The sequence below is a fragment of the Poromitra crassiceps genome (assembly GCF_964638095.1).
Source record: "Poromitra crassiceps genome assembly, chromosome: 4".
NCBI lineage: Eukaryota > Metazoa > Chordata > Actinopteri > Beryciformes > Melamphaidae > Poromitra > Poromitra crassiceps.
The window spans coordinates 15,185,668-15,209,627 of NC_139626.1; the positions used below are offsets into that span (position 1 = coordinate 15,185,668).

The following is a 23,960-nucleotide window of genomic DNA, read 5'->3' on the forward strand; positions in this document are numbered from 1 at the left end:
CAGGGGTGGCCAAGTTGTGGGCCGCATACAGAAAAATATAAGGAGTCGCGGGCCAAACAATATTAAGCGCGTCAGTTTTCGCGGCAAAAAAATTGGACCAGAAAACCCTTGTGCCATCAAAAATTTAATTTCTACCTAAATAAATATATGACACATAGTTTATTGATGCGCTCACCTATTACAATGGGTATTTCTGTCAAATTTTATTTTCCTGTGCCAACAGGTTAAGACAGAGATAATTTAACATAACATTAGTATTAAACATTAATTCAGTATATATATATTTTTTTTAATAAATAGACCAGGTCAGGGTGCCCAAGTATAACCCACTTTCAATGGTTTTAAATTGAAAAAACGAAATGGGGGGAATCCGTTTTTTTGTTTTTGTTTTTCAGTTTCTTTTTCTTAATGTTTTTGTTTTTCCGTTTTTTCCTCCGTTTTCGTTTTCATTTTCCGTTTTAAACTTTGAAACAGAAAAACGAAAAACGTTTTTAGCAAAAAAATAAAAAAATTACATTTTTTTTTTTTTTCTAAATTCATGGCGGGCCACTTAAAAACGGGCAGCGGGCCGCAGTTGGCCCGCGGACCGTAGTTTGGCCACCCCTGCGATGTTTTGCGCATAAATCTGTATTGGGATTTTTTTTCCCATACTTCGATCAAAAATCATTGTTTTCATTTTCTTGAAGTAGCAGATGGGCGGAGTTTATGATATAACGATACAGTGATTGTCAGAAAGTTTTGACTGTTCCACCGTCTGTTGAGTACATTGTTTTTATGGTTGGCAATTTTTGTGGCCCTGTCCAACTTGTCAAAAACCCCACCTATCTAGTGCTCTAAGTAGGCAGAAACAAACGCGCAGGTCTGCTTGAGTATCATGTTTCATAACAGCTTAGGCATGCACTATTTATGATCCAATACATTATGCATACGCTTCTATCCATAGCGCTTAATTCCTCCCCTCAGAGTAGCCCTGTCTTGCTGGTCAGCACTAACTGCATAGTACACGCAAACCAGAAGCATCACAGTGTAAACAAGACTTAAACACAAACGCTGGCTCTTATTTTGTCTAATTTCCATGTACTTAATGTTTAACAAGCTTCACTTTGAACAAAAGTGAGCCACGAGGTGCAGATTTTAAATCGAGATGTCGTGGACGCTGCCAAGCAGTGGGCCTGTAAATGTTTGCTGGCCTTAGTGGAGGGGTGGAAGGAGGGAAACGGTGACCGCAGCGATCCAAAAAGACCCAGGAGACACTATTAGCTGAACCAAAGCTTTTTATAAAATACACTGAATATATAACCTGACGCTGCCAGATGGGGGCGGTATTGTTGGCAGCGTCAGGTTACTGAATGTACGCCAGTTCTCCGAAAACTAAAACTATTTAATAGTGTAAATACAACAGATCATGTGGATATGTTGTTTGTTTGGACTTCCTACAAGCTGTGAACAGGCCTTGTGAAAGTGTCTTGTCAGCCCTGAAAACCATCCAACTGGCCCAAACATCAGCCCACTAACATCTCACTGTAACACGTCAAGGATCACTTCAAAACTTTATTTGACATATCAGGGTCGTCTGTTTCTTTCTGTGCGCAGCGCCAAGACAATCGCTCATGATGGATAGTCAGTTCATTTTGTCGCTTCTGTCCCAGATGATGTATTAGCTTTTAATTGCTGTAGGGGGAATTGTATCAGTGGCTTTAAGTAACTGTTGGACATATTTTAGTAACACAGAATCCATATCTTTGCAGCTACGCCTCCGATGTGACTTCGGGGTTGAGCGACGGCTACGAGGGCCTATCGGAGAAGAGCAGCAAAACAGCTGCCAGGCGAACGGCTGGGAAGCTGTTCAGGAGGAGGGCCCGGTCGAGGCTGCGCATCACAGGGGTACCATAAATCTAATGCTTTGTTTCATTACAACACTATGAATGGCTGCATTTATGCACACCGTAAACAAATATATCAGTCAGCTGAATTGGATCATTGAATTAGCGGATGTATTTTTGACTTTAGAGCGAGTGGTGAAGCTACACCCTGATTATGAAATCTTATCGGTAGTTATGATGTTCCTCCCAAAGCAACCACAGTGCATTTCCTTTATGATTAGGACAGTGTCTTTGGAGTGGAAGCAGAGACAAACAGATCACGGTGACCCACTTGTGCAGGAGAAGGAGATAGCACACATACTGTCCACTGTCCACATGTGCACAGTGGACAGGTGGACAGTACAACACACAGATGTAGACTCTCATGCACGCTGTTCTGTTTCTGTTTGACTTTGCCCAGTGTTGTTTTCTCTGGTGGTAAATAAACACACATCTCTCATCATGATGGATCCTGTCTGTGTGTCTGCAGCTCTCTGATAAGGTGGACCGGGTGGTGGAGTGTCAGCTGCAGACCCACAATGACAAGATGGTCACCTTCAAGTTTGACCTGGACGGAGATAATCCTGACGATATTGCTGCTGTCATGGTGAGTGACTGCTGCTTGCTCTTTGCCCATGCACTGATGAGATGTATTTTCTTCACCTCTGCCAAACAGGTTCTGTTTTCACTCCTGTCAGTTAGTTTGTCTGTCCGCCGCTCAGCAGGATGTTCCCAAGGAACAACCGATTAGATTTTGGTGGCGATCCGGATCTGGCATTTCCGCCGTTAGACCATTTTCACATTTTAGTCATAACTATTAAAGGAACACTCCGCCCATTTTCAACCAGCTTTGTATCATTAGATAAATTGAGTAGTATATCAGAAAACTGTAAACGGTTTTGAAGTCTGTCATTTAATTTGACAGTTATTGCGTGTTAAAGTGTGGACCAGTGACATCACTGGTCCACACTAACTCAAATGAATAACTCATTAACTCAAATCAACTCTCAATAACTGTCAAACTATTCATCATTCATCTAGTTTGACAGTTATTGAGAGTTGATTTGGGTTAATGAGTTATTAATTTGAGTTAGTGTGGACCAGTGATGTCACTGGTCCACACTTTAACACTCAATAACTGTCAAATTAAATGACAGACTTCAAAACAGTTTACAGTTTTCTGATATACTACTGATGTTCTAATGATACAAAGCTGGTTGAAAATGAGCAGAGTGTTCCTTTAAACTCATGACATAACCCTAACCCTAACCCTAACCCAGACAGAGACTTGACTCCAATTCCTAGCGGGATGTTTGCAGGGTCAATAAATCAATTCAACTTTATTTTTTCACTGGAGTGACTGGAATGATGTCTTTGGGTGTAACAGCAAGTTGGAGAACTGTTCAGTGTTGGTGGAGGTGTGCTTTCTAATCTATCTATCCATCCATCCATCCATCCATCTACTGTATCTATCTATCTTTCTACAGTATCTATCCATCCATCTATCTATCTATCCATCTATCTAGCTATCTATCTATCTATCTCAGTGCCTCCTAATTCACTTGAACAGGCCCCCTTGAGGTCCTGAGGCATCCGCTTTGTCTATGGTACGGCATAGTAGGATTGCCTTTTGGGAGGGTCTGGTGAGACGAAGGAGGAGCGCGGCCGGGAGAAACCCACAGAGCCTTAAGCTTAATTTATACTTATTAGAATGTGACGCTCAACACATGGTCGCAGACGAAAAATAAAGTGTCGCTCATGTTGCTGCATTTATGCTTCTCTCCTCGGCTCAACAGTCACATGACGCTATAGACAGAGAGAGGCAGAGAACTAGTGCAGACAGCCAAGAGAGGGAATGCTGTCAGTGAACCCACGTCGGAGGCAAGATGTAACTGCAGCCGCATATAACGACAGACAACCACACAACTCACCTCCTCTCTCTCTGGGAAGTTGGTCACGGTGTTCTTTGTGATTTTCACAAAGTCATACATCAAGGACATGCTGATACAAATAGCGGGGACACGTTCATTCATTTCATTTCAGCGAAAACTAAAACAAGGAAGTCGCGCGCGTGCCCGTCTCTATATAGCCAATCACACTTGCGCGACATTATGTGACATAGTCAGCGACACTAGACATTTCACCAGGTAGCAGACACCTCTCGCCAACACTTGAAAGTGTCGACTCAAGTCCTCATTTCTGTCGGCGACCGTTTCAAAAGTGTCGGCAGACTAAGCATAAATTGGGCTTTAGCCCTCCATGCACCGAAGGGTCTTTCAATGCTGCGGTGTAGCACTAGCTCTATTGCAGCGGATTGGGCATGATCAACCCTTCCGCGGGCAACGCTGCAGACAGAGTAGGAAGGCTGATCCGTGAGCGGCTGCTTCTGGGACGAGGGTCAGGGTCTTAATCGGCCTCGGCTGGGTCTACTGGGCGAGGGTGTATGATGTTGGACAGACCCGAAACACCTTACGACCCCAGTTAACATCACTGATGACGCGTCCCAGCGCATGCTGAAGCATTGTATCTTGAACCGAATTGAAAGATGTAAATTAATGAATTGGAACAAGAAAATCAAAAATGTTTTGCACCATGTATATCAGAGGTGTTTGTTTTATAGGCGTTATCAATTTTCGGAGACTGAACCTCTTGTAGAGTTTGTACAGAAATAAACAAAAGTAAGACCGTATCATTTGACTGATATAGTGCGCTGATAGTCTCCAATGGAAGATTCCTCTATCGTGGCTGTCTGACTGTACGCACTATTCTTTCTGCTTCCAGACACTTAGCAGCCTTGTCACTGCTATCTCTCGCTGATATTGTATCTAACTCATTGGGAAGTGAGTGACACAGATAATAATAATAAGAATAATAATACATTTTATTTGGAGACGCCCTTCAGAACACCCAAGGTCATCGTACATTGCATCAAATAGACAACTATTCTAAAAGATCATACTCAAAACAACGGGCATGGTTAGATAAGCAACCCCGTCCCGACTTGGGGCGTCAGTGCAGGCTGGGGTGTGGGGAGGCAGCGTGTTTCTACTGCTGTGTGGCTACACCCACACGTTCTCTTCACTGAATGGACTGTTTATCCTGACTCTAAAATACAGTGCGCTTTTGTTGACTTGCTCTTGGCTCAGTAGCTTTTGTGTTGACTTGCTCTTGGCTCAGCAGGGGCCCCAGGCATCACAAGAGCCCCCGCTGTTATTAGTGCTGTACTTTAAATGAGCTGAATTATAGCATGCTGACAGGAGACAGTCACCACACCCAGCCCCACAACTCTCAAAACCGCCTGATTATGCAAAACTCAAAAAGCCTCCCCTAACAAACTGTTGTATTGTGGATGTTACACAAGACGAGTGCGATTTATGCGCCGCGTCAGCACAATAAACAATGTCTGAGGGAGGTGGGTGTGTGTTTTGGGTGGGTGGATGGATGGATGTATGATGGATGATGGGTGGATGCATAGACACACGAACATGTCTTCTTCTGCGTTTGTCTTTCAGGCGCACAACGAGTTCATCCTGCCGTCGGAGAAGGAGGGCTTCATCCACCGCATGGGTGACATCATCAAACGGGCGGAGGCTCTGATGGCGAAAGAGCAGTCGGTTCATTCCAGCGCGCACGGACCACCCCGGCCTCCGTTCCACAACGGGGTGAACTCCTTGTCTTCCTCACAGGTCAGCAGCACTACCTGTTCCATTCCAGCAGAATCCACATCACCCGCATTGTCAGTGGAGAGCAAAGGAAGTACGCCGACTGGCCATGTGTTTTATCATCATCATAAATGACATCAGCCACCGTGTGTCCAGCTGTGCTTATCTCAGGCGCACCCATAAATCTTGCCCAGGTGGAAAGCCTTCAATAGTGTTTGGTACACTGTCCACAGTGGTCCCCCACAGGGACCTGCCATAAGAGATACACTGTCCACAGTGGTCCCCCACAGGGACCTGCCATAAGGGATACACTGTCCACAGTGGTCCCCCACAGGGACCTGCCATAAGAGATACACTGTCCACAGTGGTCCCCCACAGGGACCTGCCATAAGAGATACACTGTCCACAGTGGTCCCCCACAGGGACCTGCCCTTAGTGATACACTGTCCACAGTGGTCCCCCACAGGGACCTGCCATAAGAGATACACTGTCCACAGTGGTCCCCCACAGGGACATGCCCTTAGTGATACACTGTCCACAGTGGTCCCCCACAGGGACCTGCCCTTAGAGATACACTGTCCACAGTGGTCCCCCACAGGGACCTGCCCTTAGATATACACTGTCCACAGTGGTCCCCCACAGGGACATGCCCTTAGAGATACACTGTCCACAGTGGTCCCCCACAGGGACTTGCCCTTAGAGATACATTGTCCACAGTGGTCCCCCACAGGGACATGCCCTTAGAGATACACTGTCCACAGTGGTCCCCCACAGGGACATGCCCTTAAGTTAACTAAAAGCACTCATGTCATAAAACCCTGTGATTTGTGGCAAAGTACCCAGTGGCTTTTATCTTAATTTTTTATTTGATGATGATTATGATGATTATTGTATTATTGTATTATTCTGTTCTCGCATCCAGCTCCATCTCTAAATATTCCTCAGCCCCTACCTACACCCTAATGAACTTTCCAGCATACCTACCTACACCCTAATGAACTTTCCAGCATACCTACCTACACCCTAATGAACTTTCCAGCATACCTACCTACACCCTAATGAACTTTCCAGCATACCTACCTACACCCTAATGAACTTTCCAGCATACCTACCTACACCCTAGTCTCGGCTCCCAGACGTTTGGTGAGCTGCGCCACCAAACGTCTGGGAATTTCACTGTCAGAAACTGTCTGTCAGAGCCCGGCGAGAACGGCCGGCAGCAGACACGCCTACATTTATTATTAGAATTTTATTTGATAGCGGCAATGCCATTTATCATAGTTCCAATATAGAGCAAGACACCGATGTGCTGCAAAGAGAGTTTATACCTGTTGTTTATTTTACAATAATTTTTCCTACCCGGAAGTGGTCCGCTTGCTACTGTGAGTCATCAGCAGGCTCTGTAACGTTAGCCTTGGGAGTCGGGCTTATCGCTGGGGAAAAGACCTCTAGCCGCCGGGGCCGGATGAAACACACCCTATTAACAGGTTATGTTTGTTTCTAAGTGATTAATATGTTTCTCCGCAAACGCGGCAATGTTTTGCGAGACACCGGTTCTGCATGAGCGTCACTGCCCCCAGAAAGCAGGCCCGCCCACAACACTCATGATTGGTTCTCCGATGCAAGGCTTCCAACAGCGCCACCTAACGTTATGCAAAGATTTAAATAGTAATATTCTCAGTCTTACAGGAGTGAAACGGATTAAGACTGAGGGCTGAGTCTACCTACACCCTAATGAACTTTCCAGCATACCTACCTACACCCTAATGAACTTTCCAGCATACCTACCTACACCCTAATGAACTTTCCAGCATACCTACCTACACCCTAATGAACTTTCCAGCATACCTACCTACACTCTAATGAACTTTCCAGCATACCTACCTACACCCTAATGAACTTTCCAGCATACCTACCTACACCCTAATGAACTTTCCAGCATACCTACCTACACCCTAATGAACTTTCCAGCATACCTACCTACACCCTAATGAACTTTCCAGCATACCTACCTACACCCCAATGAACTTTCCAGCATACCTACCTACACCCTAATGAACTTTCCAGCATACCTACCTACACCCTAATGAACTTTCCAGCATACCTACCTACACCCTAATGAACTTTCCAGCATACCTACCTACACCCTAATGAACTTTCCAGCATACCTACCTACACCCTAATGAACTTTCCAGCATACCTACCTACACCCTGATGAACTTTCCAGCATACCTACCTACACCCCAATGAACTTTCCAGCATACCTACCTACACCCTAATGAACTTTCCAGCATACCTACCTACACCCTAATGAACTTTCCAGCATACCTACCTACACCCTAATGAACTTTCCAGCATACCTACCTACACCCTAATGAACTTTCCAGCATACCTACCTACACCCTAATGAACTTTCCAGCATACCTACCTACACCCTAATGAACCTTCCAGCATACCTACCTACATTGAATGAGGAAAATACAGGAGATATTATATTTGGTAGTACTACTTTGTAGGCTTTATTCAGAAATTGCCACCATTTGGTTCGTCAGTGGAAAAGGGGTTTTAGAATGGGGATTTCACTTAACTCATTGAGTGCCAATGACGACTTTAGTCGTCAATTGCTTTAGTAACGTTGAGTGCCAAAGACGACTAAAGTCGTCAATTGCGTTTTTTGACGGTGGGACGTGTATCAAAGCCAGATCCATCTCCTGTGAAAGTATGGTGGCTGTTGAATGTGTAAAAGCTATTTTAGGGACCCATTAGGTGGCGACAGTGCTCTCCAGATTAGAGAAAGGCCAGGAGAAAAGAGAGAAGAAGTCATGAGGAAACGGAAATCGCATCGATATGCATGAAGCATAACGTTAGCTGTGCCTGTGAACAGCAGTCAATCTGCTGACACCACAATTGAGCTCCTCCGTCTCCGCTGCAATAGCCCCTCCATATGATTTAATTGCCGACACCAGCCTCTTTCTGAAAAGTTACATTATTCTCAGCTGGGAGCCGGGACAGGCTGTGAAAAAGCGGGGGGATGCAGCGCACTTTTCAGTGCAGACGGAGCAAAAGCAGAGCGAGAGCAAAAGCAGAGCGAGAGCAAACGCAGCGACACTCAGAGTCGCGCAGAGACACTCCCACGAAGGAGGAGGAGGAGGGGGGTGGGGCACGCAGGGCAGCGTACAACACACAACACCCACACAGCAGGCTCGATTGACAGAGACAGGCAAATAAGCTATCTGATGCCCACCAGCAGTAAATCAAGACCAGCAAGAAGGTGTAGGGTCTGCGCACGCAGGGGCCAGCGCTGCTGGTTGCAGCTAAAAAATATTATTTTGCCAAACAAAATTCCTTTGTTTTCACTGTTTTATTGAAGTAAATTATTTTTGAGGTGTCACATCAGAAAATATTACCTTCAGAGTCAGTCATGTGCTTGAAATGCTATATTTCACAAAAGGCTCAATATCTCAGCTTCTAGATGGAAACGCCAATTTTTTCTGTTTTTGACCTATCTTCTCCGGCTGATAACTAAAGAACGGAAAATGATATCAATAAACTTTTTTTTGCTGCTGATACAATAGAGTCTCATCGTTCTTTGTGCGTGTTCGCTGTTTACATAGTAATATCACACAATATTCTGTGGGCCTCGAGAAATCACTGAAAACACTCTGAAACTCTGGCACTGGGAGCGTCCGTTCTCCAAAAGTGGCTGGCACTCAATGAGTTAAATGCATAAAATAAGGTCTGTGGTTAACAAAAGTTTATGGGAACGCGAATTTGGGTTCAGCATGATACTCTTCACAAATGTGAATAACGGTTATCCAAGTTGCTCGTTTCTTCTACCCAACACGTGACAAACTCACGCGTGGGCCATATCTTACACCTAGTGCAAGGGGGAAATATTTGCTAGTTTCTAGCACTCAATATCTCAATTTTTTTCCTCTTAACACATTGACTGCCAGCCGTTTTTTTCTTGCTGTAGGTAGCTTCTGCCAAGCCGTTTTTTGAGGATTGTGGCTCATTTTACAAGCGCCGAGGATTATTTTCTGCTTGGAGTTTGTGAACATACAATATCTCAAAAGTACTAATAGAATGTGTACTTTCTCTGTCTAAAAGAGTTAGTTTGTAGAGTTAGTAGTTATGTAAGCATTAGCAGTTGAATACAGCATGGTTTTAGCATCAGAAAAAATATTCAGAGATAAACGGCTTTTTGTGAAATTCGATAGAACTGTCACTTTAACCATTCATTTTTGGCTCTCTCTCTCTCTCTCTCTCCCTCCCCCTCTCGCTCTCTCTCTCTCTCTCTCTCTCTCCCTTCCCCTCGCTCTCCCTCCCTCTCTCTCTCTCTCTCTCTCTCTCTCCCTCCCTCTCGCTCTCCCTCCCTCTCTCTCTCTCTCCCTCCCTCTCGGGAGGGAGACGCACTAGGTTTAATCCTAGTGAGGGGGGAGAGGGAGAGAGAGAGAGAGAGAGAGAGAGGGAGGGAGGGAGAGAGAGAGAGCGAGAGAGAGAGAGAGGGAGAGAGCGAGAGGCAGAGTTGCTTCAACTCCTCCCTCTTCTTGGCTGCAGCGGCCCCAGTCTCAGTGCTTTTGCTGCTGTCCTGTGCCTGTCTGCAGGCTGCTGTTTGAGGAAGTCGGCATGGACTCGCTCGCTTCTTGGGAGTTTTGGTTGAGAGAAGCTTTTGCGATTCTGGTCATATTTATGCTGCGTGTTTCAAAGTGTGTTCCACCTGTAATGTATTATGTAAATTTGCAATCCCGCATCGCCAGCAATCAGCGCGAAAACGAGAGCGTTTTCCCCCAACCATTTTCATGAGAATGTAATACTGTAAAATCGCCTCGCCATTTCCTTGAATGGCTTGCTCCCTTTTTCTTTGATTTCGCTCGTCTGGGGGAGCACTGTCAACACTTAGTGGGTCGGTAAAATAGATTATACACATTCAATACCTCCAATAATTGTATAGGAGACGTAAAAGGGATTGATCAACGCCCCACCGTCAAAAAAAAAAAAACGATTTTTTTGACGTATCCATACGTCCTTGGCAGTGAAGCGCTGGATTTTTTTTGACGTATGCATACGTCGCTGGCAGTTAACGTGTTAATGACCACTGGGTCACTGAAACACGTTCTTTGATGTACTGACCCAGTGGTCTTTGATGTACTGACCCAGTGGTCTTTGATGTACTGACCCAGTGGTCTTTGATGTACTGACCCAGTGGTCTTTGATGTACTGACCCAGTGGTCTTTGATGTACTGACCCAGTGGTCTTTGATGTACTGACTCAGTGGTCTTTGATGTACTGACCCAGTGGTCTTTGATGTACTGACCCAGTGGTCTTTGATGTACTGACCCAGTGGTCTTTGATGTACTGACCCAGTGGTCTTTGATGTACTGACCCAGTGGTCTTTGATGTACTGACCCAGTGGTCTTTAATGTACTGACCCAGTGGTCATTCAAAGAGAAAAGGGAGATTTTGAGTGCTAGAGACTAGCAAAGATTTTGCCCTTGCAGTGGGCATAAACCCACAGCTTCTTCGACTCAGCGGTTGTTACAGATTGAGCAAGATTGAAAAGGGGCTGTTATCCAGATTAATGAGGTTAAATGACTTGCCATAAACTGAAATTGGGTGAATGCGTAGAGAGGTTATAGAGACAGTCCGCATGTCTGGGAACGCCCACAAAATGTTAAACGGCTGGCGCGCGAGTGGGGTAAAACCGCCCATGGGCTGACTCACCAAAAGACGGTGCTGCGGCTCTAAACTACATGTTTGGGGGTTCTAGAGCAGAACACAAGACGTCTGCTCAGATGTGCGTTTACTGCGGTGGTTAAATCCCCGATCGTGTCTGCCTGGGCTGGGCTATCAGCTAAATTCTAACTTTGGTGAATGGATAGAACGGTTTTTTTTTACCCCACCCTGACCACGCCCCCAGCCAGGCTGAGCCAGCGTCTATGACGAGACGTGGCCTCAACCTATGGTTAATGCTTATCTTAATTGGTGTTTATTCTGGAAACATTTCTCGCCAAATGAACAGTAACTTCTTGCCAGTCTCATCACTAGTGATGGACGGAAGATACTTTATTGTCAGTTGCAATTTGTTTCTGTTTTGCGTGGATAGAAAGAAACACACACGACACACACACATTCACTGTACTTCACAGGTCAGACCTCAGGGTCGCCTGCAGTGCTGCAAGCATCCTATGTTTTAAGTGCCTTTAGTGCCTTGCTGGAGGACACTTCAGAAGCAACATTACTTTTGCCCTAAAGCTAAAACATTTTATAATCGCACTGTTCAACTGAAATATGAAATACAGTGCGCTCTCTTCTCTCTGTATCCTCTCCCACTATTTATTAGAAAAATCTTTAAATGATGCACTTTCTACATAATGTACATAATTTATCAATAATGGATACAACAACTACAGCAATTGTGTCTTTGTATTGCCGTGATACTGAGGTTGATCAAATGTACTCTCTTACAGCCTAATCTGCATAGTCACAGCCTGCCTCGATCACACTCCTCCTCCTCTCTGCCTGGTAAGTCACAAATCTTTAAAATATGGCAATTTTCAACTCCCACCCAGCCAGTGGGCACCCCCCCCCCAACCAGCACGTCTTAGTTGCATGTCTTGCCTGCTTGTTCGTTTTCTCTGTGTGTTTCCTGTGCATGCTTGCTTCATGCATGTGTGTGTGTGTGTGTGTCTTGTCTTAGACTTCAGTGAGGCTAACCCGAGTGTAGGGGTACGTGGCTCTCCCCCGGTCCCCACTGGAGACTTCTTCAATGCAGACATTACTTCACCTGGGCGACCACTATTACGCTCACAGTCTTTCCACAACGCCCCAGGTAAATAGCCCTCCGCCCCCTCGCTCTGCTCCTGTGTGAAGAGTCCTGGCATTGTTGACTGTTTCACCACACAGCAACATTGTTACAGTTCTTTGGCAAAGAAGAACTCCGAGCGAAGCCCAGCTAGCTCATAAAAGCCCCGCACCCCTCCTCCTCAGGGCCCCTTCTTGGTATTGTTCATGGCATTTGCATGGCGCCATCCACCTTCCCCACACCTCAAAGCCAGGGTCTGTGTCAGCCATCACCTCAAAGCCAGGGTCTGTGTCAGCCATCACCTCAAAGCCAGGGTCTGTGTCAGCCATGCAGCAGGGCCTCTTGGGTAATGAGCTCACCTGAGGGGAGCTTTCTGGCTTTGAGGGAGATGTGAATGCTGTCCCTGTGAAGCATGAGCGTTTCTCCACTGCTGCCACACTCTGCAACATCTGTTTGCCAGCACAAACTCCTACACCATTTCCAAGAAAGCCTCCTCCCCCAGCACGCCCCCCCCCCCCCACACACACACACACACACACCCACACACACAGCCAAAGTCTCCCCCACACACACACACGCACACACACACACACACACACACACACACAGCCAAAGTCTCCCACACACACACACACACCCACACACACAGCCAAAGTCTCCCCCACACACACACACACACACACGCACACACACACACACACACACACAGCCAAAGTCTCCCACACACACACACACACACACACACACACACACGCACACACACACACACAGCCAAAGTCTCCCACACACACACACACACTCCCCCAGCCAAAGTCCCCCCCCCCCCCACACACACACACACCAGTGTCAGCGTCGGAGACCATCTGAACATCCGCGCTCCGTGTTGTCTGTGTCCTCTCTCTCTCTCTCTGTGCCTCTTGGCCGCCCGCCACCTTTCTAGAGTGTTTGCCTAAGCGTTTTCCATCAGCGTGGAAATAGAAGAGGCTGCTTTACCTCATCAACAGGAGGCGTGGCTTATAGAAGAGGCTGCTATACCTCATCAACAGGAGGCGTGGCTTATTATAACTGTAGAGCAGTGGTTCCCAACCTTTTCCAACTCAGGGCCCACTTTTATGTCTCAAAAATGTTCGCGGCCCACCTCCGACCCCATAAATACAAAGGCCATATAATGCGTTCTCAGAGCACTTTTTTATTGAAAATTGAACATAAAGGACTGAACTGAATACAGGAGAAACATGTTGGAAGCTCCACAGTCACTAACACAGCACCTGTAACATGTTGCAACACCTTCAGTATTACAGTTTTCAAGGAGCTGTCCACACACACACACACACATACACACACACACGCACACACACACACACACACACACACACACACACACACACACACACACACACACACACCAATCATTCAAGGAGCTGTCCATCAGCACCACACAGATGTCAGAAATGACAAGCAAGGGGCTGTCTGTAACAGGCTAATTAACAAATGATTAATAAATAACGGTATCCTTCAACAATGGAAAAATGCATTCTCATAACAATTTGACATCCAATATCAGATCCAAACAAAATCCAAATATCAGAAGAAAGCCCATTAAATCGATAGGGTTACAAATAAACACAAACCCAATATAAAGATGATGTAAAGATTAAACTTCAATTCAAGCAAAAGCAATAACATCAAAGAAACAAAAATCATACTTTTTCAAGTATGATTTTTCAAAATCTTTCAAAAAAAAAATTGAAAAAAAAAAAATTGATTTTTTTTTTTTTCAAAAATCATACTTTTTTGGAAATGATTTGGTGGCCCACTTGCAATACCTTCACGGCCCACCAGGGGGCCGCGGCCCACAGGTTGGGAATCACTGCTGTAGAGCCATTGTTGAAGTAAATGTCAAATCAATGGATCGGGCAAGGATATTGGCATCCTTACTATAATTCCCCAAGGAGTGATCTGTTCTCCACTCACAATCACACTCCAGACTGTTCTCCACTCACAATCACACTCCAGACTGTTCTCCACTCACAATCAGACTCCAGACTGTTCAATGGTGCTGTTCAGACCCAAACAGTTGTGTACTCACACATGTGTTCCATTTAAACCCCCTTAAGATGTCATACGTAAAAGCCTCCCTCGCTTCACTGAGGCCGAATCCCTCACAGCCGTCTATGGCCTGTGCACAACCGCTCTGGCTCTGGCTTACACCGACAATTACAGACAACAAAACATCTGTGTTCACCATGGAAAGCCATCTTTTGAACCCAGGGGGGCCTTCTGCTCCAAATGACTTCCTGTAGTCTGCCTTGGCAGGGGGCAAAGGGAAGAGCTGGACCGAGGAGAGAGGAAGAAAGAGTCATATAAGTTGTCTCTCTGAGGTCAACTCTATCCAATATTCCATTGCAACTGTGGAGGAGTGTTCCTCCGGTGTTCTCATGTAGGCGCCCAGTTAAATTGGGGACATTAAGAACCTTTTCAGTGTGTTTTTCTTAGGGCTGGGCGATAAAACAATAGCAATATATATCAGCGATAGACACTTCATCAATACAATATGAAAATAGTTCAATATATATCGATATATGTCCCTTGCTAATATGAGTGACACGCAAACAGCCAATCAATTCACATTTTATCATCATCATTTAACAGACACATTCTAAAGTTCCCATCCAAACATTAACTGGCGGACCAGGCGTTTAGACCAGTTTAGAAGAAAAAAAATCTCGTGGTCTTTATTAAAAATTGGTAATTAAAAATTCGAAATAATTATCGACTGATTTGAAATGTTCTATATCAACAACAAAAAATTGCTATATCGCCCAGCACTAGTTTTTCTCACGCCAAGTTTTCCACTAGTTTATCGTAAGTGACAATAGTACTGTAAATGATTTGCTGCAAACTACAGATTCAAATGTTGATGATTTTCCTTTTGTGTACCAGGTTCTCACCTTCATACTAACTCCATATTAAAACATTGTTGATGTTCTTCTTGTGTTCCAGGATCTCCCCTTCCTTATCAACAACACCACCACCATGCCTCTCTCCTGCCCCACCACCAGCGCTACCATTTGCCCTACATGGGCCACACACACTTTCCATTCCCATACCCAGCGTCCCCGGGTTCCCCCCAGCCAGCAGGGCTCCATACTCCCCTCACACGTGTGGCCAGTAACCCCTCCTTCCCGTCTGTCCCTCCCCCGGCCCCGGGGTCCCCCGGCCCTCTGAACGAGACCCCGAGTCCAGGCAACAACGAGGGCGTCTCCATCTCCCCACCACAGCATCAGCATCCCAATATGTGGTCTCCCCACACCCAGCCCCTCTTCTCCCTGGCCAATGTCATCTCCATGGCCATGAGCATGGCCCAGTCTTTCATTCCTCCTGCCAGCATGCCCGCCCAGGGAATGCCCTCCCTTGCTGGCTTCCACCCCCAGCTACCCCCTCACATGGATCAGTCAGGTTACCCCTCGGTCTACCCGCCACATTACCAGACTTCCTCAATGGAGTTCGCGTACCCCACAGGGCAGCATGGTGTCTACCACAGTCCTGACAATATCCCTCAGACAGATGGACCCGGGTATCCTCAGAGCGGACATCCCACTTGGTCGTATCCCATCTCTTCCCCTTCCATGCCTTCCACGCCTCCGCAGGTTCCTCAAGAGTCTCTGCAGCAGGCTGGGTTTTCCAGCCCGCCCGGCCTGACCCAGGAGGACAGTCTCCACAACTACCTGGTGTCTTACCCGCCTCAGGCTCTGGTCCAGGCCAAACCCAAGTGTGATCAAAGCTCGAGTTCAAGCTCCTCTTCAGAACTTTCCCCATCACCCCCAGAGAGCCCAGAAAGTACTGTGAGTCACCATTAGTTACTCTTATTTCAGAGTTGATATCAGATGAAACTGCTTGAAAGTTATACTTCACACTTAAGTAACTACAAGTAAGAAAGATCATGCAACGAAAACCTCATAGATAGGACAAAACAATCAAAAGATCTATTTTCCACTGTGGTCTTGTTCAAAAAGCATAGTCTTGCTGTAAAGTCACAGAATGGTGTGTTTTCTCTTTCTGCATTCTGTCTAGTTATCCTCCTTCAGCGCTCCAGTACGCCCTGCAGTACCTGAGATGAATGCCAGTTGTCCTAAAGCAAAAGCCTGTTCCGCTGCCTCTGGTGAGACACTTTGTGCACGTTCTCACGTTCCTGCTGCTGGTTTTCCTCCGTTTCTGGATCATAAACACCTACTGTAGAGAGTGATCCATGTTATTCGCCAGGCATTTAAGAGTGCTGGAAAATTACATGTGCGCTTTTTGTTTGCAGCCCAAACAAACTCACACACATGCCTGCACGCCTGTACGAGGGTTTCTTCTCTTATGCAGGTCGCTTTTATTATGTATTCGGTCTAAATACTGTCTGATGTCTCTGTTGTGGCCAATTTGCCTTCTGAGTTGTTTTCGCTTCGCTCCCCTTCCCTGTTTTATCCTTGGTTTTTTAGTGACATTGTCACCTATTACTGGTGCCTCGGGGAGCCGTTGCGTAAGAAGTCTGGATGTAATGTTCCATTGAATAAGGGGCACAAACGTAGGTGTGATTGCGGCCCTTCCCACCGGCCAATCAGAAAGCAGCCACGCTCGTTATAAGCCTCTCCCCCCATATCCACACCTGTCAGTATTTATACCCACGTCAGAAACCCACACTCAACAGAGTTCCCTCTGTTTCAGTACACAGCCAGCCGCTCCCAATGTCTGCAGTGAGAGCGACACTTAGTGGGCAGACTGAAGCACTGCAGGATTTTAATGCCCCGCCCCCCCCCCCCTCTACACTTGATTGTTTGTGACGGTTCATAATCCAGTCCATTACTATTGTCAATTATTGTTGCTATAAAAAGGCTCCATAGAGGATTAGGATATACTGCTGGTCAGGGACATACACACACTCCTACAAGTCTGTAGTCAGTAAACATCATTTGTCTTTCATCACAGACCCAAGCAGTTGGAAATGAGTGGGGCTCTGTTCTGTTGATTGATCAGGTCTGATGAGATTAGAGAACAGTTGCCACTGTGTTGCCACTGATTTCAGTGCTATCACACGTGTATATAAATTGCCTGTCTATGTGTTCGAACTCATCATTTCCAACTCGCTGTTGGTTGCAAGGCTCGTAAGGTTTCAGGACGGAGATACTACAACTGACTAGCACTGATGTTAACCAATATTGCAGGTTTGCTGTAAAAAATAGGATATTTTAGAAATGCCTTGAGATCTTTAATCAGCTCATGTACATGTGTTTATTTCAAGAGGCTAACTCGTCAAATAAAGATTAAAACAAAGGTCAAAGAGGATGCAGAATTCCATCACAATGGACGAACCCACGAACGTAACATAACAGCATTTATATTGATTAGAAGCTCTTTGTTTCTTGACCCTACAGAAGGCCAGTCTGCGCCAGTGACTGTTGGGCGCTTCCAGGTGACAGCCAGCATGGAGATCCCCGTGCTCCCTGTGCCAGGAGGTCCTGCAGCCACCAGGCCCCAGTCAGTAGGCAGCAGCAGCAGCACCTCCTCAGAGAGCAGCACAGAGGAGCAGGGCGAGTCCGAGACCAGCCTGGGCACCTCCCTCACCATGTCCCCTCCTCACCCCGCCAACCCCCACAGAGGCTCCGCAGGGCCCCTCCACGACCAGGAGAGCCAGGGATCGTGGGCTGGGAACCAGGACGGAGGGGAGGAAGAGGAGGAAGAGGGGGAGAAGCAAGGTGCTGAGGACCGAGCAAGGACGAGGAGGAGGAGTCGGAGGAGGGCATGCAGCCTCAGCCTGATGGGAACGTCTGCAGACAGCGGGCTCTCGGTGACAGCTGCTGACACGGAGGGCAGGCTGTGGGACGGAGGGGCAGGCAGTCCGCAGTACAGCAATGCCCTGCACCACTTGTGGATGATGACTTACAGCCGTAGCACTCCCTACCTGAGCAGCGATGACTCAGACAGTGACGATGACGACATGCTGGAGGAGCTTCAGGATCTGAGAGAGAAGTAAGTGGCACCATTGAAGACTTCAAATTTTTTGAATTTAATTTGAATTTAATACAGTGAACTAAACATGTATTAATAGAAAATAGAGGACTAGATTGTTTCTCTAGTCGAGACGAGCAAAACAGGTGGTTACATGGGGAGATTTTGAAGTAGTATATAGCCTACTGTAGATGAGGGTAAATATCCTGAAGAGCCATGCAATGTTTTTTAGGGCTCCCACACTCATTTGAACCTCAAATTCAAGCACCTTTCAATTATGAGTCAAAAATAGACATCATAGAGGACTCATTTCTACTCATGATCTTCTCAAGTCAATCGATCAAGGTGAAATAATTCATTTTAAAAGTGAACACTGCTCCTTTATAAACACAAATATCCATCATATGGTTTTCCTCAGGATGTAAAGATGACAAAAGATCAAATTTTTAACCCACACACTTTAAATGATTTCCAAGGCCCATAGGAGCCTTGTTTCACTGACTTCTCAAAGCAACATGAGTCTGTTCTCCCCTGACACAGCTTGTGTTTTGTCTCGCAGACACCTGGCGGAGGTGCAGACCCTGCAGGCTGCCCAAAAGAGAGAGATTGAGGAGCTGTATGAGCGGATGGGGAAGGTTCCCCCTCCGGGCATCGTCTCTCCTGCTGCTATGCTGTCCAGTCGACAGCGCCGCCTGTCCAAAGGCAGCGGCTTCCCCCCGTCCCGCAGGAACAGTCTCCAGCGCTTGGACATATTGCCACTCCAAGGTAAGGGACACCTTCAACCTTCCTTTCTGATTTTTGGATTTTATCTAAATGTACCAACGTTGTGTGTATATACCGCATGTGCATTTTCACTACATTGTCACTTGCTTTGTTACATTGTCAGCTGGTTCGTTTAGTTATGTCAGTAGGGTTGGACATCGAGGTCCCAAAATTATGATTCCAAACTCCAAAGAAATCGAAATATCGATTCTGCTTATTGATTTAAATTTTGCATGCAGAACATACGGTACTTCAAATCCGAGTTCCCACCCGAAACATACTAAGTGGCGGACACGGACCGCTGTATAAAGTGTCAATTTAAAATGTTATACAAAAAATGATAAACTGTTAACCCTAACCCTCACTGTTTACAAAAGTTCATAATAAATGACAAACAATGTTATGATAATATGAATAAGCTCGTTAAGAACCGGAGTCGATCAGCAGAATCACAATCAGAATTGTATACAGTAATGCTGCATATACAGTATATGTGTGCATTTGATTCATCAGTGTACTGTGTTTATTCTCCTAGGCATCATTAGGAGAAATTCCCTTGGAGGCAGCAGCAGCAGCTCCCAGGACAAACCTAGCAAAGGGGTCACCTTTGCCACTGACATTAGTAGAATGGTGAGTGTGCTTCTCATACATGCACCAACGTAAAGTGAATCCAAATATGCCATGATGAGACAACTTCATATTGGCATCATTCTAAAGAAATCATTGTTTTCCTTTCCCCCCTTCACCTCACCAGTAAGAAACAGCAGCCAAGCAAGCTGTACATCTGGACTACCTCATCAAGTGTGACTGCAGTGGTCAAAGCCATCCTGTAGGAGGAGCGCTTTAAGCCTTTCACTGGCACCCCAAGGAGCAAGCCGCTTCCCCCTGCCAGTGGTCCCAAGGTTCTGCCAGTGGTCATTTACCTCAAAATATAAACACTGTCATCCATACGGCTGGATTTACACAGGATTAACATCTGATGATCAACCGCATGTCACTCATATCTGGTGACTTCATTGCAGGTGAAGCATAGAATTAATACCTGCCAATCTGAGTCGCATTCAACTAAAAAAAATGATCGTTATTTTTGTTGGTATGTAAATAAACCCCCAAGAATCGTCTGTCAGACCCAACGGTTCACAATGAAACCAGCCCAGTCCAAGATGCCACTGTACTCTGCAAAACGTCACAGCACAGTTCACTGCAAGTGTTTTCTCTGAGCAAGCTTTTCAAGTGACGGTACAAAGTGCCGTGGAGTCACCGGATCCGGATACTATGACTTTGATCCAGAATTGTCATGATATCAATTGTTTTCCTGTTTGTCTGACTCGCTGCCATCGATCCATCTGAGCACAGTCATGTGAACCACAATGAGATTCTGACACTTTTCATATACAGATGACATTCCAGATGATCTCACATCTTATTTGCTGTAGTGTGTTCATGTCGCCTCAGTATCTGCTGACTGCACAGTGAATATACGCTCATTAGTGTATTAGTATTACTGCCGTCCAGAAGCTGACAAGAGCAGAACCTGGTTTATCCAAACATGCGTTTTGAGAACATTACGCCCAAAGAACATTATGTGCTAACTGCTAAGGCCTAGCACATAATGCTCTTGTGTCATTTTGACACGTCACCACTTCAAAGTAACTCGAGGTTTGACTGTACTTCTGACATTTTCACTGAATAGGATTTCCAGGGCCAATGCTTCTCTAAATCAGTAGGATAGCAGCACACTCACACAATGAGATAGAATAGCCATCAACACAGATGTTAGCAATGCTTTTTGACAGAGGGGGAGTTATAAAACAGTTGTAATCGTTTGATCAGGTAGGTAGGTACTTTTACTTACTATTACTACTCAATTGACAAGTAGCTTCCTCTAGCAGAAGCTTAGGGAGCTTCGCAAATCATTTCAAATACTATAAAAGTCAAGTCAAGAGGCTTTCATAGTGTTGATTAATCATTAAGAAATCCACCTAAGTTTTAGACTACTGGCTTTCCCATTGATTGTAAATGTGTATATATTAGAATGCATGTATAGATTATGTTTACAGGTTATGAGTAAACTAAATATTTTGGCGACCGAAATTCTGGCTTGAGCAAAATCAGATGTGTTGCCTGTTGCATAGATCAAGCACCTTCTGCACTTTAGTAACTTCTACTTTAGTCCTCTAGTCATTTACACAGATCATGTTTGTGGATAAAATTATGTTCATGTGTTCACTTGAGGAAGACCTGGTATATTTCCTGTATGGGTAGAGTTTCCTCTCAGCTAGAGAACATTCTTCAATTGTATATTTCTTATTGGATGAAATGTATATTTATACTTGCATGAATGAATTAGATCTAACCTGCCACAAGTTTAAATTAACCAGTATATTGCTGGATACAGAAATCAGTCCAAGCTGTGAACGCATAGCCATTGCCTTATACAGTAGTCAGTCACTACACACACTGAATTAGCCATAGCCATTGCCTTATACAGTAGTCACTACACACACTGAAGATTTCCATAGTACATAATATATTCAAAGAAAATGAATTGCAATTCAACATTTTGAATGTAAATATATAATTGTATTGCTTTCCAAAGCAGCTGTCCTGTCATGCTGAATCTGTGCCTTTCCCTCGCAATGTCTTATTTTATATTTTTACTCTCAAGATTTGGTGGCTAGATCAGGCTGCATAAATCATATTTTGACAAAATTAATAAATAAAATTGTAATTACACTGCTTTTTATTGTCTTTACTGTGTCACCCAGTGTCTAATTCTTGCAAAAACGCATGACACATAATAACCTACATTGGGATATAATTTTGTTAAAAAAAAAAAGGAAAACACATTTGTTTTGTACAAATATTCACTTTATCTGCATTAAATAGTGATCCGTGTGTCATTGGTGTTCAAGGCCACTGTAGATGTAATATTACTGGCTGACTGACATTTAGTATATACACCTCGTACAACAGATGGTCAGGGTGCACATGTCTCACTGAATTGTTATGATAGTGAAGTGATTATTCTACAGGGCATCTGGGTTAGGTGGCTTTAGGAAAAACATAATCACCAAACATGTAATGCTAACAGGTCATGTTGAGGTCAGTGGATCGGTCCTCTCTATTGACAGGGAGACAAGTTTAATCAGAATCAAGACACCTTTCGCTCCAATTCAACAACAGAAAACCACACAATTACCCTTTACAATCAAGACAAGATCAATTCCAGCGCTGCCTCAACATGTGACACGGTGTCCAGCTGTGGAATAGTGTCCACATGAGTCCCATCTCAGTGTCAAGTGCAGAGGTTTCAGGGTTTCAGGGCGCATCCAGCTCACTCAATGATCTCAGTTGGCACCAGTCTTTGGCCCCTGCATCCTTGCAAGCTTGGCCTGCTCATCCAGCTCGTCCATGATTCGCTCCTGGGAAACAGAGTAAAATGTGTAGCCATCTAGGGGGGCAAACAGTCAAGGCAAGCAAACATGGAAGCGAGGAGCGCATCAAAAGCAGTGAATGAACTCTCGAACCTAACTTCAAATATAACAGTGTGGTTTCTCATTAATTAACTTACACTACACTAAACCTATTTTCCTGATCGCTAAACCTGACACTAGACACCTCACCTCACATCACCAACTTGCTAGCGTTCAATGAATTGAATGGGTCTCTAACGTCGATGACAGGTCTTAACCATAGGTTTTAACCAGGGATGCAAATTGATGGTAGTGGAAAAAGGTGACCCGCGTAGACAGAAAACCACTCAGAAATCATTAAAGGAACACTCCGCCCATTTTCAACCAGCTTTGTATCATTAGAACATCAGTAGTATATCAAATTAATAACTCATTAACTCAAATCAATAACTGTCAAACTATTCATCATTCATCTAGTTTAACAGTTATTGAGAGTTGATTTGAGTTAATGAGTTATTAATTTGAGTTAGTGTGGACCAGTGATGTCACTGGTCCACACTTTAACACTCAATAACTGTCAAATTAAATGACAGACTTCAAAACCGTTTAGAGTTTTCTGATATACTACTGATGTTCTAATGATACAAAGCTGGTTGAAAATGGGCAGAGTGTTCCTTTAAGGTATTTAAGCTAAGTACCCTTTTGGCATCAAAATGTGACTAGTCCACGTTTGAACTTTCAAATGACTCATTGGCACCACAGTCCAGAAAAACACACGTAAACTACAGAGTTAAATTAACGTCAAACTTTACATTGTGCTAGCCTATCAAGCCCGTTTGACTGACTACATTGCAAGCTGTGCTACAGAGTTCACCTTGTGTGTGTTAACGTGCTTGGTAAGGATACAGATACCCATCACAATGGCTCCAATAGCGAGTCCCGTTACAACGTTCCGTGTCCTCAGTTTCTGTGTTTTCTTCTTCCATTGTTCAAGCTCTACTTGTCTTATATAGTGCATCTGCTCTCTGGAAAGACCTTCTTTCATTGGGTCTATCCTTGCTGCAAATGGAGCATCGGACTTCGGCGGCGTCTTGTCAGCCATTTCTGCTGTCAGGCATGCAAGGTTGTTTCAGTTTGGAAGAGGTACGTGCAGCTGTGTTATAGACTAAGTTATACTATTGGTAACGACAAACTGTGCGGCGAATTGTCTATCGATGCGTTGTCAGATCGAGTATGCGTTGAGCGCAGCGAGCGCAACCAATCACGGGATGTTGTGTGCGAGCGAAACAAAATTGTGCAACATCGTAATGATTCCCCATGGCGAATTGGTTCCTACTTAGTTTCAAACCTATGGTTGAGACGGTCTGTTGAAACTGCTGCAATACCGCCATCTTCAGGAAAATATAATGTAACGTTAGCTATTTTTGACACAATTCAAACAAATTGTTTTCCTAATATAAAT

The 23,960-nt window shown here is 45.0% G+C and overlaps 2 protein-coding genes across 2 annotated transcripts in view; one reads left to right on the forward strand and one right to left on the reverse strand.

Moving 5' to 3' along the window:
• wnk4a (WNK lysine deficient protein kinase 4a) overlaps positions 1 to 21,818 on the forward strand; it is a gene marked incomplete at its 5' end in the record, with an annotated part of 61,948 nt that extends 40,130 nt beyond the window's left edge. Inside the window, 11 exons of the mRNA XM_083634563.1 lie at positions 1,749 to 1,884; positions 2,353 to 2,469; positions 5,375 to 5,548; positions 11,995 to 12,049; positions 12,225 to 12,356; positions 15,333 to 16,174; positions 16,404 to 16,491; positions 17,747 to 18,341; positions 18,880 to 19,085; positions 19,618 to 19,712; positions 19,837 to 21,818. Of these exons, the coding sequence (XP_083490689.1) occupies positions 1,749 to 1,884; positions 2,353 to 2,469; positions 5,375 to 5,548; positions 11,995 to 12,049; positions 12,225 to 12,356; positions 15,333 to 16,174; positions 16,404 to 16,491; positions 17,747 to 18,341; positions 18,880 to 19,085; positions 19,618 to 19,712; positions 19,837 to 19,839 (2,443 nt within the window). The 3' untranslated portion in view covers positions 19,840 to 21,818. The remainder of the gene's footprint in view (positions 1 to 1,748; positions 1,885 to 2,352; positions 2,470 to 5,374; positions 5,549 to 11,994; positions 12,050 to 12,224; positions 12,357 to 15,332; positions 16,175 to 16,403; positions 16,492 to 17,746; positions 18,342 to 18,879; positions 19,086 to 19,617; positions 19,713 to 19,836) is intronic.
• A 145-nt stretch (positions 21,819 to 21,963) lies between these two features.
• On the reverse strand, positions 21,964 to 23,601 carry coa3a (cytochrome C oxidase assembly factor 3a). The gene is made up of 2 exons (XM_083636337.1): positions 23,405 to 23,601; positions 21,964 to 22,536 (listed from the first exon to the last, which is right to left on the reverse strand). Exons 1-2 carry the CDS (start codon positions 23,598 to 23,600, stop codon positions 22,433 to 22,435), a joined length of 300 nt encoding a protein of 99 aa, XP_083492463.1. The 5' UTR covers position 23,601; the 3' UTR covers positions 21,964 to 22,432.
• Positions 23,602 to 23,960: the final 359 nt, after the last annotated feature.

Excerpts from the sequence above, each read along its gene's own strand:
- coa3a (XM_083636337.1), bottom strand. The coding sequence starts at position 23,600 with ATGGCTGACAAGACGCCGCCGAAGTCCGATGCTCCATTTGCAGCAAGG. Across the intron at positions 22,537-23,404 it reads AGCCATTGTGATGGGTATCT|ATGGCTACACATTTTACTCT; the intron begins GTATCCTTACCA and ends TTGCCCCCCTAG.